Source organism: Stenella coeruleoalba (assembly GCF_951394435.1).
Source record: "Stenella coeruleoalba genome assembly, chromosome: 15".
Classification (NCBI taxonomy): domain Eukaryota; kingdom Metazoa; phylum Chordata; class Mammalia; order Artiodactyla; family Delphinidae; genus Stenella; species Stenella coeruleoalba.
The window spans coordinates 82,393,020-82,407,445 of NC_137161.1; the positions used below are offsets into that span (position 1 = coordinate 82,393,020).

General features: G+C 46.6%; 1 protein-coding gene across 9 annotated transcripts in view; it reads right to left on the reverse strand.

Moving 5' to 3' along the window:
• Nucleotides 1-14,426, reverse strand: part of TRRAP (transformation/transcription domain associated protein) — a 110,979-nt gene that overhangs the window by 5,652 nt on the left and 90,901 nt on the right. For 7 of the 9 annotated variants that reach the window (XR_013831479.1, XM_079943865.1, XM_079943867.1 and 4 more), the window contains 5 exons: nt 13,858-14,057; nt 12,786-13,047; nt 10,009-10,234; nt 8,948-9,165; nt 7,453-7,637 (listed from right to left, as the gene is read on the reverse strand). Coding sequence is in view for 8 of the 9 variants with exons in the window: in XM_079943865.1 (XP_079799991.1) it covers nt 7,453-7,637; nt 8,948-9,165; nt 10,009-10,234; nt 12,786-13,047; nt 13,858-14,057 (1,091 nt within the window). In the remaining variant the exon portion in view is untranslated. The remainder of the gene's footprint in view (nt 1-7,452; nt 7,638-8,947; nt 9,166-10,008; nt 10,235-12,785; nt 13,048-13,857; nt 14,058-14,426) is intronic. The other 2 variants (XM_079943871.1, XM_079943870.1) reach the window with 1 other exon arrangement.

Sequence of the window (14,426 nt, forward strand, 5' to 3'; positions counted from 1 at the left end):
TGGAGATAGGCAGTCTTCCAGAAAAAGAATTCAGAATAACGATAGTGAAGATGATCCAGGACCTCGGAAAAAGAATGGAGGCAAAGATCGAGAAGATGCAAGAAATGTATAACAAAAACGTAGAAGAATTTAGAACAAACAAACAGAGATGAACAATACAGTAACTGAAATGAAAACTACACTAGAAGGAATCAATAGCAGAATAACTGAGGCAGAAGAACGGATAAGTGACCTGGAAGACAGAATGGTGGAATTCACTGCTGCGGAACAGAATAAAGAAAAAAGAATGAAGACAGCCTAAGAGACCTCTGGGACAACATTAAACCCAACAATATTCGCATTACAGGGGTCCCAGAAGGAGAAGAGAGAGATAAAGGACCCGAGAAAATATTTGAAGAGATTATAGTCGAAAACTTCCCTAGGATGGGAAAGGAAATAGCCACCCAAGTCCAGGAAGGGCAGAGATCCCATACAGGATAAACCCAAGGAGAAACACGCCAAGACACATAGTAATCAAATTGGCAAAAATTAAAGACAATGAATAACTATTGAAAGCAGCAAGGGAAAAACGACAAATAACATACAGGGGAACTCCCATAAGGTTAACAGCTGATTTCTCAGCAGAAACTCTACAAGCCAGAAGGGAGTGGTAAGACATATTTAAAGTGATGAAAGGGAAGAACATACAACCAAGACTACTCTACCCGGCAAGGATCTCATTCAGATTCGATGGAGACATCAAAAGCTTTACAGACAAGCAAAAGCTAAGAGAATTCAGCACCACCAAACCAGCTCTACAACAAATGCTAAAGGAACTTCTCTAACTGGGAAACACAAGAGAAGAAAAGGACCTACAAAAGTAACCCAAAACAATTAAGAAAATGGTAACAGGAACATACATATTGATAATTACCTTAAACGTGAATGGATTAAATGCTCCAACCAAAAGACACAGGCTTGCTGAAAGGATACAAAAACAAGACCCATATATGCTGTCTACAAGAGACCCACTTCAGACCTAGGGACACATTCAGACTGAAAGTGAGGGGATGGAAAAAGATATTCCATGCAAATGGAAATCAAAAGAAAGCTGGAGTAGCAATACTCATATCAGATAAAATAGACTTTAAAATAAAGAATGTGACAAGAGACAAGGAAGGACACTACATAATGATCAAGGGATCAATCCAAAAAGAAGATATAACAATTATAAATATATATGCACCCAACATAGGAACACCTCAATACATAAGGCAACTGCTAACAGCTATAAAAGAGGAAATCGACAGTAACACAATAATAGTGGGGGACTTTAATACCTCACTTACACCAATGGACAGATCATCCAAACAGAAAATAAATAAGGAAACACAAGCTTCAAATGACACAATAAACCAGACAGATTTAATTGATATTTATAGGACATTCCATCCAAAAACAGATTACACTTTCTTCTCAAGTGCACATGGAACATTCTCCAGGATAGATCACATCTTAGGTCACAAATCAAGACTCAGTAAATTTAAGAAAACTGAAATCATATCAAGCATCTTTTCTGACCACAACACTATGAGATTAGAAATGAATTACAAGGAAAAAAACGTAAAAAACACAAACACATGGAGGCTAAACAATACGTTACTAAATAACCAAGAGATCACTGAAGAAATCAAAAAATACCTACAGACAAATGACAATGAAAACACGATGATCCAACACCTATGGGATGCAGCAAAAGCAGCTCTAAGAGCGAAGTTTATAGCTATACAAGCCTACCTCAAGTAACAAGAAAAATCCCAAATAAACAATCTAACCTTACACCTGAAGAACTAGAGAAAGAAGAACAAACAAAACTCAAAGTTAGCAGAAGAAAAGAAATCATAAAGATCAGAGCAGAAATAAATGAAATAGAAACAAAGAAAACATTAGCAAAGATCAATAAAACTAAAAGCTGGTTCTTTGAGAAGATAAACAAAACAAAATTGATAAACCATTAGCCAGACTCATCAAGAAAAAGAAGGAGAGGACTCAAATCAATAAAATTAGAAATGAAAAGGAGAAGTTACAACAGACACCACAGAAATACAAAGCATCCTAAGAGACTACTACAAGCAACTCTATGCCAATAAAATGGACAACCTGGAAGAAATGGACAAATTCTTAGAAAGGTACAACCTTCCAAGACTGAACCAGGAAGAAACAGAAAATAGGAACAGACCAATCACAAGTAATGAAATTGAAACTGTAGTTAAAAATCTTCCAACAAACAAAAGTCCAGGACCAGATGGCTTCACAGGTGAATTCTATCAAACATTTAGAGAAGAGCTAACACCCATCCTTCTGAAACTCTTCCAAAAAATCGCAGAGGAAGGAACACTCCCAAACTCAGTCTACGAGGCCACCATCCCCCTGATACCAAAACCAGACAAAGACACTACAAAAAAAGAAAATTGCAGACCAATATCACTGATGAATATAGATGCAAAAATCCTCAATAAAATACTAGCAAACAGAATCCAACAACACATTAAAAGGATCACACACCATGATCAAGTGGGATTTATCCCAGGGATGCAAGGATTCTTCAATTTACGCAAATCAGTCAACGTGATACAAACCATATGATCATCTCAATAGATGCAGAAAAAGCTTTTGACAAAATTCAATACCCATTTATGATAAAAACTCTCTAGAAAGTGGGCATAGAGGGAACCTACCTCAACATAATAAAGGCCATATACGACAAACCCACAGCAAACATCATTCTCAATGGTGAAAAACGGAAAGCATTTCCGCTAAGATCAGGAACAAGACAAAGATGTCCACTCTCACCACTATTATTCAACATAGTTTTGGAGGTCCTAGCCACAGCAATCAGAGAAGAAAAAGAAATAAAAGGCATACAAATTGGAAAAGAAGTAAAACTGTGACCGTTTGCAGATGACACGATACTATACGTAGAGAATCCTAAAGATGCCACCAAAAAACTACTAGAGCTAATCAATGAAGTTGGTAAAGTTGCAGGATACAAAATTAATGCACAGAAATCTCTTGCATTCCTGTATACTAATGATGAAAAATCTGAAAGAGAAATTAAGGAAACACTCCCATTTACCATTGCAACAAAAAGAATAAAATACCCACGAATAAACCTACCTAGGGAGACAAAAGACCTATATGCAGAAAACTATAAGACACTGATGAAAGAAATTAAAGATGATACCAACAGATGGAGAGATATACCATGTTCTTGGATTGGAAGAATCAATATTACAAAAATGACTATACTACCCAAAGCAATCTACAGGTTCAAAGCACTCCCTATCAAATTACCAATGGCAGTTTTTACAGAACTAGGACAAAAAATCTTAAAATTTGTATGGAGACACAAAAGACCCTGAATAGCCAAAGCAGTCTTGAGGGAAAAAAGTGGAGCTGGAGGAATTAAGACTCCCTGACTTCAGACTATACTACAAAGCTACAGTAATCAAGACAATATGGAACTGGCACAAAAACAGAAATATAGATCAATGGAACAAGATAGAAAGCCCACGCACCTACGGTCAACTAATCTATGAGAAAGGAGGCAACGATATACAATGGAGAAAAGACAGCCTCTTCAATAAGTGGTGCTGGGAAAATTGGACAGCTACATGTAAAAGAATGAAATGAGGACACTCCCTAACGTCACACACAAAAATAAACTCAGAATGGATTACAGACCTAAATGTAATACTGGACACTATAAAACTCTTAGAGGAAAACATAGGACAAACACTCTTTGACATAAATCACAGCAAGATCTTTTTTGATCCACCTCCTAGAGTAATGGAAATAAAACCAAAAATAAACAAATGGGACCTAATGAAACTTAAAAGCTTTTGCACAGCAAAGGAAACCACAAACAAGACGAAAAGACAACCCTCAGAATGAGAGAGAATAGTTGCAAACAAATCAATGGACAAAGGATTAATCTCCAAAGTATATAAACAGCTCATGCAGCTCAATATTAGAAAAAAACAAACAACCCAATCCAAAAATGGGCAGAAGACCTAAATAGACATTTCTCCAAAGAAGACATACAGATGGCCAAGAAGCACATGAAAAGCTGCTCAACATCACTAATTATTAGAGAAATGTAAATCAAAACTACAAAAAGTTATCACCTCACACCAGTTAGAATGGCCATCATCAGAAAATCTACAAACAACAAATGTTGGAGAGGGTGTGGAGAAAAGGGAACCCTCTTGCACTGCTGGTGGGAATGTAAATTGATACAGCCACTACGGAGAACAGTATGGACGTTCCTTAAAAAACTAAACATAGAATTACCATATGACCCAGCAATCCCACTACTGGGCATATACCCAGAGAAAACCATAATTCAAAAAGACACATGCACCCCAATGTTCACTGCAGCACTATTTGCAATAGCCAGGCCATGGAAGCAACCTAAATGACCATCGACAGATGAATAGATAAAGAAGATGTGGTACATACATACAATGGAATATTACTCAGCCATAAAAAGGAACGAAATTGGGTCATTTGTAGAGATGTGGATGAATCTAGAGACTGTCATCCAGAGTGAAGAAAGTCAGAAAGAGAAAAACAAATATCGTATATTAACACATATATGTGGAACCTAGAAAAATGGTACAGATGAACTGGTTTGCAGGGCAGAAACAGAGACACAGATGTCGAGAACAAATGTATGGACACCGAGGGTGGAAAATGGTGGGGGTGGGGGTGTGATGAATTGGGAGATTGGGATTGACATATATACACTAATATATATATATAATGGATAACTAATAAGAACCTGCTGTATAAAAAAATAAATAAAATTCAAAAATTCAAAAAAAAAAGAATATCTCTGTAAATCACTGGCTGGCCGCTGGGCTAACTGAGAAGACACCTCAGTGGCTGCACTTGTGTGAGGAGTGGTCACGTCCTCTAGGGAGAGTTGGTGAGTTTGGTTTTGGATATTCCTCAATGGCATCCTGGAGAGAATCAGCCCAGGAAAGTCACTAAAACAAACAGCAACAACAACGAACCTTGGGGGGAAGGATGTGATTTCTAGAGTTGCCACATTATATTATCCAAAACATCAGTTTTCAATAGAAAGTTATGAGGCATGAAAAGAAGCAGGACAACATGGCCGATACACAGCCAAGAAGGTGATGTCACCTGTACCAAGTCACTTACACCCAGAACATATGAAGAATTCTTAAGAATCAACAATAAAAAGACAAATCACCCAATTTAAAAACAAGCAAAGGACCTGAACAGACTTTTCTCCAAAGAAAATATGCAAACAGCCAATTAGCAAATGAAAAAATACTCAGCATCACTGGTTATCAAACCAAAATGAGCTAGCACTTCACACCCACTAGGATGGCTATAATCAAAAAGACAAAAAGACAGACAATACTAAGCACTGTTAAGAATGTGGAGAAATTAGAACCCTCATATATTGCGGTCACTTTGGAAAACAGTTTGGCAGTTCATCAGAATGTTAAACATAAGAGTTACCATATAACCCAGCAATTCTACTCCTAGGTATATATCCAAGAGAAATGAAAACACAGGCCCGCACAAAAACAGGTACACAAATGTTCACAGCAGCATTAATCATAACAGTATAAACAAGCTAAAGTCTATCAACTCATGAACAGATAAATTAAATGTGTTATATTTATACAAGGGAATAATCAGCAATAAAAGAAACAAACTACTGACACATGCTACAACACAGATAACCTTGAGAACACGCTCAATGAAAGAAGCCAGACATTGAAGACCACATGTTGTATGATTCTGATCCCATGATGCACCCAGAATAAGCAAATTCACAGAGACAGAAAGATCTGTGGTCACCAGGGGTGGGGACAGAGAAGAATAGGGAGTGACTAGGAACAGGTATGAAGTTTTTTTCGGGTGATGAAATGTTTTAAAGATAGATAGTGGTGATGACTAACTCTGCGAATACTGAAAACATTAAATTGTACACCTTTTTTTTTTTTTTTTGCGGTACGCCGGCCTCTCACTGTTGTGGCCTCTCCCGTTGCGGAGCACAGGCTCCAGATACGCAGGCCCAGCGGCCATGGCTCATGGGCCCAGCCGCTCCGCGGCATGTGGGATCTTCCTGGACCGGGGCACAAACCCGTGTCCCCTGCATCAGCAGGCAGACTCTCAACCACTGCGCCACCAGGGAAGCCCCTAAATCGTACATCTTAAAGGGGAAATTTTATGGCATGTGAATAATATCCCAATTATAATACCCAAAGGTGTTATAAAAAACTGCAATGGATGAAGCAGCAGAGTTAATAACAAAACAAACTAGGGGACAAAGACTAAGAAGAGGGAACCAAGCTGGGATTATTTGTATTGTCAGCATCTCCAGCTGGCCCAGCAGGACCCTAGCACTGTTTCTACGCTGGACCAGTCATCAGCTCCATCTTTACAAAGCGATAGGGCATTCTGAGGTAGCCATGTATTTGCAGACAGAACTTGATGGCTTCCACACTGTGAAAGGTACATGCAGCCTGAAGAATCCAATCCATTCATCTCCCACAAACACCCCAAAACTGCCCATGCTCCACAGAGGCCAACCAGAACAGAGGAATCCCACCTGCTTTACCGGCAAGAAGGTGGAGGCTTACACAAGACCCTGTGCCCTGAGCACTGCCGCAGTGGGTGAAACGAGCACCTGTGGGCTCCATCCTCCTAAACCAAGTCCTCTGGGACCCAGATTAATGTAGACCAGTCCCCGGGAGAACAGAGGCAAGTCACAGCTTCCAGCTCTAGGGTGTCTCTCCTAGAAACCATGAGGGCCTCTCGGGAAACACAGGAAGGACGCCAGAGGCATCCAGAGAATGGCCCGAAGAGATGCCTTTTGGTGACGCAGACAATTCTGGATAAAACTTTCTCATCCAGGGGCCACCCCTGTCCTGCTATCCATCAAGGGCAGGAACCTGCAGATGGAGAGGGACCTTCGTCAACCTGACGGGTGCAGCCGAGAGCCGTCCAGGACTCGGTGGGGGGCACTGTGCTGCCACCCTAGGCGACAAAAACAGCCGGCCCGACGTGTTTCAGGGTTCCCCACTTTCTGTATTTTAGAATGTACATGTGGTACAGAGACTGTGTGGCACCTTAAGGCCCTGCAGCAAACCAGACAAACGTGAACACTACATGGGGAGACAGCCTCCCATCACCTACACCTGGTTTGTTGGCCAAATGAACCTGCCATGAAGTTACTCTTAAAATTCTGACATCTGGGCCTCTCTGCAAGTGCAGGTAAAGGACTATGAGGCTCTGCAAGGTTGAAACGTACCTCTCTGTCCTGTTACAACAAATGGTTTGCGGCAAAGGCCCCTTCACCAAGGCCCACGGCCACTTCACCAGTCCAACTGGACCCCCTGCCCGGCCCCGGCCCCGGTGCCCCCGCACCTGGTGGCTGGCCTGCGTCCCGCGCGCCTGCACGGTGGCCAGGCGGTCATAGTAGCGGGAGATGGGGTTGTCGTGCTCGATGCCCTTCTTGGCACAGCGCTGCTTGTAGATCTCCACCAGGGAGAGTGAGGATGGGTTGTCCTCCACCAGGCGCATCTGCGGGGACACGGCCACCACGCGCGGGACTGAGGAGAGAGGGGAGAGACGGGCAGATGAGAGTGGGGCTCACAGGCCAGCGCTGGGGCAGAGGCGCGGGTGAAGCCGGGAGAGCGTGGTCACATGGCGCGGTGGCCTCAGCCCACGGCCTGAGGCTCCGTCTAGCAGGGCCGGAGCCCAAGCCGCCCGTGACCTGCGTTTAAGGCACAGGTGACCAGGAAGGCCTCACTAGGCAACCTCACGAGAAGAACAAGGAGGCTGTGCCGCCAAGTGCTTTGGAGCTGAGCGGCACAGCTCTGAACCAAGTCTGCCAGCCTGCGGGGGGGCGGTGGGCACACGACGCCTCTGACTTCTAATCGAGAGTTGATTCAGTCTAACGCCAGTTAAAGCTTGGCTACTGGCCCGTTGCCATGGCTTCAACCCATGAAGAAATTCCTACAGGACTCCAGGGGACGTACACGGACCACCACCTGGAGCTAACCAGGAGCTTGTTTCTTTGGAAGCAGCAAAGAACAACCAACTAGCACAGCTGGGACCAACACGGTAGATCACGTTACATTCATGTGAAAATGCACACAGCTTTCTATAGACCTGTTTTTTTTTTTTTAAATGTACTTCTTATTTTGGGGATGTTGAACTTAAGGGCAAGAGATTTTAGGTCAGAATAGGCTGGATCACAACTTAGCTGGCAGAAGAAAGTTCCGTACAGGACCAGATAATATGCGTTGCAATGGGCTCCTAAACTGGGGATTCATGCTGAAGTGTAACAACAGCTCCCGCCTCTGGGTGGGATTACAGGCAGCTCAGCTACACCTCTTACTACAGACTCACAATTCACCCACGACAACTTGGTTCTGGGAAGACCTCACTCAAGGTTGCTGGTTGCTGCCTGCCTGAGATTTCTGTGGCCTGCCCGGGGCTCCTTGACTCCCAGGCAGCACCTCAGGCGGTGCCCACACACTGCAAGCTGTGTCCCGGAGCAGATCCGAGACTGCACTTAAAAACTGCCACGTGCCGTGAGCACACGCCCAACAAGCCCTCTACTCGGCCGGGCATCGCCAGAGCCTGGGAAGATTCCTGGGGAAGTGAGGAGGGCCGTGTGCACGGGCCCAGGGCCTCCTTCTCCAGACAAGTCCTCATTGGGCGCCCGTCCTGCGGGGAGGAGCCTCAGGCCCCAGGGGTGGAGGTGTCCCCTCCCTCCAGGAACAGGGCCCCTGCAGGCACCAGCCCTCAGCCTACCGCCTGCCCCCACCTGGCGGGGCTCAGAGACTCGCAGCTGCTGACACAGACGGCACAGGCTGCCGGGTGTCGCTGTGCAGCCCCTGGGCCGTGCTGGTACCTGTGAAGAATAAGTGCCTCTTGGTGGTTTCCTTCCTCTTTTCCAAGCAGGGGTTGAGCAGGCGGAGCAGCTGCAGCACGCGCTCCTCCCGCCGCGACTCCGTCAGGCAGGCGTCGTTCATGACCAGGTATGGGTAGATCTTTCCGTTGTGCCCGCGGATGTACAGCCTCCTGGCTGCCGTGTTGTGCTTCTGCACAATCTCCACCCGGGGCATAAACCTGCCGGGAGGAGTGGACAATCAGACACCAACGCCCCAAGCCGCAACTTCCAAGCCTTTCCTTGGAGAAGAAAATGGAGCTCTACAGAAGCGGCTGTCAGAACCGTCCTGGAAAACAGACCGTACGACAGCGGCGGTTTGTCATTTACACCCCACCTCACTGCGACAAGGTAGTCGTGCCACAGTATCGGAGGGAAAACGAGAGGAGGAAGAGAAGGCGAAGCTGGAAGTTTCAAACAGGCACGCCGAGGGTCCAGCCTCAGCAGCCAGAGACGGGCGCTAACCGGCCCAGAGGAGTCCAGCAGCCACGACGGCACAGGCCCCACTGGCTGGCGCTGGGGCAGAGGACCAGGTGCCCGCGGAGCGAGCGTGGGCCGTGGGCCTGAGCACGCTGACGGCAGGAGGGGGAGGGGGCGGCCAGGACGGGTCAGGTTTGGAGGAAACACCTGACCATTAAGGGTCGCCCCTTCACAGCTCACTTTACATTTTAAATGAGATGCAACTTGCTTCGCTCTGGTAAATTTGACCATTGTCTGATTCTTTTGAATCCTGTGCTTTGAGTTTACAGAAGACTGCGAAACTATACTTTGTCAAGTTCCATGGGGATTCAGAAAGGGTTCTTTTGAGAGCAAACAAAAGCTTGACTCAAACAAGACACTGAACCCAGTGGTTAGACCAGACCCTTTAAAGGTACTCATATCCTAGAGCAACACTGTGTCCTCTCCCGTTTTGGGGGAAGGAGTGCAGAGGGGAGGGAATTACAGTGTGACCCGCTGGCCAGCTCTGCCTGGGGGGTCTGCTGGGGAAGGTTTTGGTGATCCCGGGCCAGGTTGGGCTCACTCACCGAGCGATCTTGATGTAGTAATGTGTCGGCTTTGGCATCAGAAATTCCCCAGGAATTTCTACCTCAGCTGTCTGTGCTGAGAAATTGCTCAAAAACCGGCACTTTTCTTCTATGAGGAAGAATTTTGGAAGTTGCTTGGTTTTAGCCTCCAGAATTTTGATCCACTTTTTCAGTTTAGAAATAAGATTATGAAGCTTCATGGAACCTGGAACACTGAAGTCAAAATCTGTAAAATAAAATATGATTAGAAACATTTTTAGTCATTTGGGCTATTTCTAATTCACTACAAAAACCACAGCTCAAGCACCTCCCAGGTAGGAAACAGACACATCTCACGTCTAGTCTGCAGCAAAGCACTGTAAGTCACAGGACAGATATAAATAGCATGGACCCTCAAGGATTAAGTTAAACAAGGTAGCACGCATTAAGGCTCTCAGCACAGCACCCCGCTACTCCAGCAGTTCTAATCATCACGCCCACGCGTGACCTCAATTGTGTACAGGGTCATCAGTTTTATGAAAGTCAATGTACTTTTAAAAAAAATTACATTATTTATTTATTTTTGGCTGCGTTGGGTCTTCGTTGCTGCATACAGGCTTTCTCTAGTTGCGGCAAGCGGGGGCTACTCTTCGTCGCAGTGCATGGGTTTCTCATAGTGGTGGCTTCTCTTGTGGTGGAGCATAGGCTCCAGACGCACGGGCTTCAGTACTTGTGGCACACAGGCTCAGTAGTTGTGGCGCATGGGCTTAGTTGCTCCGCAGCATGTGGGATCTTCTTGGACCAGGGCTCGAACCCGTGTCCCCTGCATTGGCAGGCGGATTCTTAACCACTGTGCCACCAGGGAAGCCCCTGAAAGTCAATGCACTTTTACTGTGTGGGGTTTTTTTCACAGCATTTCTCTGGTTTCCCTTTAACTCTAGCATGACTTCACACAAGCGGGTGGCTGGAGAGGTCCCCATGCACCAACACGAGGAGGTAGGTTTCCACCCAGGCTCCCCGGCAGAGCTACGGCAGAGGCCACCCAGCCAGGACGCAGGCAGCTGCACACAGGGGCTGCTCCCTCTCAGCTCTGGATCAGGAAGGTGTTACCAAGCTCAGGCCTGACATTCATGTAATGGATTTCTGTTCGTTACTTTTCGTTAACTTTTATTTTGAAATGAATATAGATTCACAGGAGTGCAAAGAAATGTACAGGGAGGGCCACACACCCCTTTCCGAAACCAAGGCATTGGCATAACCCCCAGGGCTGATTCAAATACGTGTCCTGTGTGTGCGCGCGTGCACGTGTGTCTCCGTGAGATGCCATGTAGGGAGCGCCAAACCAGCACCGTGACCAAGATGCTCACCGTCCATCACCAAGGACGCCCGAAGCCTCTCAGAGCCACAGCCACCTCCCCCCCCGCATCCCTGACGCCTGGCTCCCACTACTCTGGCCTCCATCTTGATTATTACGCTAGCTCACAAGTGTCTCATACTTAAGCAGCGTGCAGCAGGAATCCTTTTGAGGCTGGCTTTCTGCATCCAGCATAATTTCTTCGAAGTCCACCTAAGCTGCTGTTAACTCCTCTTTATTTGCTTTACATGAGTATGGAAATACCACACGTTGTGTATCCATTCTCCTTAGAGGGGCATTTGGGTGGACTTCAGTTTGGAGCTATTACAAATAAAGCGGCTATCAACACTTGGGTATAAGTTTTTGCTTGTAAATAAGTCTTCTCTGAGATAAATTTAATGTACTGTTTTGAACTCCCTTCTACCTCCTTAAAGACTTGGAGCTAGTACCCAATGCATGCAATGTTGCTGGAGATGGAGGAACAACTCTCCTCCGCTTTCTAGACCAGAACACAGTGCTAAAACCCAGAGACGGTCCTCCCTGGGGCACATGACAAGAGGCGTTGGACAGCTCTTGATTTAAGTATCTGAAACTCGCTACACGTTGTGGTTGGTCAGAGCCTCATAGCTGTCCTTCTTTCAAGTTTCAGTGTTTGTCATTTTTTTCACATCAGAATCCGGATGATTTGTTCCACTTCTAATTCTCTATTTCAGACCACATTTGATTTAATGATCTGGACATTTTAAAATAAAGATACACTAAATATCACTTCTTTTAAGTAATATATGATGGTTTCCATGAAACTTTCATCTCAGACTCTTCCTTTTTCAGAGGATGACAGACCACACAAGCACGAGCTCCAGGGGATGCAGCTGTGCCTGTGTGTACACTGGGGGGACGAGGGTCCCTACGACAGATGAGGGTTTGGGCTGAGGGAGACTGGACCGTTCACCTCAGATCATGCAGAAAGAGGTGGGGCTCCTGTGGGTCTAGGGAAATGCATGAACCTGAACTGGGGACAGGATCAGAAACACAACCTCCTTATCATCTTGCCACCAGAATCCACTACAGGTCTGAACCTTACCTGTCACCTCGGGCCCTGCACCGTTGGGTCTTACTGCCTCACCTTACCCTGTTGCGTTTTCCCATGAAAACCAAGCAGAAGGAGAGACGGGGGAGCAGAAGCAGGTCTGTCCTAAAACCCTGTGTCTAACCTGACAGGGAGCCCGGTGCTCTGGCCCTGAAACCTTGACCTTTCACAGGAGGGAAGGACGTGCAGTCCCAGGCGGGGAATGTCAGTTTCCTTGTGATCCAGTCTGTATTTTAAACACAGTCTAACCAGCTCGCCCGGTACTGTGCTCATGAAAACGAACGGATGTGGTTAACTTAGATGCTAAGACGGAGGAAAAACGTTGAGTGGGAGCTCCCTTGGATCAGGACTCACCGGTTGTGAACTGGCCCTTCAGCTTCTGGAAGACAGGGTCCTGTGCGGTGGCCTGTGCGCGCCGGGCCAAGGACTCGGAGGCCGCGCTGGAGAACATGGTCGAGACGTTGGACACGTTCTCCAGACCCACCCCGAACGTGCTCACCAGCTTCTTGACGAAGTTGAGAGTATGGGGCGTAATCTTGGCATCTGACACTGCTCCGCTTTTCTCAAATGCGACAGAGTAGCACTTCGCCAGGCCCTGCTGGAGCTGCCTGAGAACCTGGGGGAAAGAGACCCGAGGCAGCTTGCACAACAGAGCTCTCCATTCAAGCAACCCACCCACCAACCAAAAAGGACCTGCCCCGCCCACCCGGCCCCACCACTGACAAAGCTCTTCTCGGCACCTGGCGCACAGCAGGCGTCAGCACCAGACTGTGCGGAACCAGGGGGCCGCCTGGACACTCATGCCATGAGCTGTGTTCTTAACAATGAGAAGCAACTGTCCTGAACATTTTAAGAAAAAAAAAAAAAAGACCCAAGACCCCACTTTTTGCATCATACACATACCTTTCTGTTGAGCAACCAAGGAAAAAAACCTATTTTCAGATCACTTCAGTGTACTCTGCACACACACAAAATAACACAGTACTAACGAGGGGGCTTGTGGCCAACCAGACAAATATCTGGGCAACAAAGCCTGATTATTCTATCACCGCCACTAAGGTTGTGGCCTGAGAACCAGCTCCCAGCTCCTGGAGACGAGCGGCCAGTGAGTGAGCCCTGCCCACACCATCGCTGCTCCCTGGTCAGTGGTGGCATTTCAGTGATTAAGCTCATACACGCGAACAAAGTAAGCATTTTAAGGCCAGAAATGGCTTTCTCAATCTCATCTCCTTTTGAAGTCTTCTGCTTCCAATATTAAGGCAGCGCTAGCGTGCAGACCTGAAGTATTTGCTGTTCCACCGTTCAATCCAACAACAAACATACACGCAACCAGGCAGGTAGTCTCAAGAGAACACGGCCATGAAAGCATTCCAAACGATCCATCCCCTCCGCAGGATGCCAGCACCCCCGAGACCACATCACATACCTCCTCGTGCCAGTTTTCCCGGAACCAGACCATCTGATCGACGATGCCTTCCAGGGAAGACAGCAGGGTCGGGTGCAGCTCCCGCTGCATGTGCATGATTCGGCTGCAGCGCCACATGGGGGCCGTGGCTCTTATGGGCCCTGGATCTGATGCAGAATGGGACTGGTTACCCACTGAACTTGGCTGCTGCTGTCCAGAATCTGAGAGCAACACACACAACGCCAATGTCAGCGCCAAACTGACCGATGGGAGAGTCGGTGCTCTAAGGACCCACCGGCCAAAGGAACGCTGGTTCCTGCCGGCGTGGGACACATCCCGGGGCGCTTCCCAGGGGCTGTGTGGGAGGCGCCCTGGCTCTAAGGAGAGGGCGCTGCGGAGAGCGCAGCCCCTACAACTGGGCTTCCAGGGGTTCCAGAAGGCGTATGTGTTGAGAGAGAAAGCAGGTATGGCAGCACGTAACTGGTGGGTCTGGGTGAGGGTGTGCAGGCTTCACTGGACTCTCTAACTTCAGTGGAAGTTTGAATATTTTTTTAAATGTCTGGCAGAACATTTCAAAATTCATTCCTTGT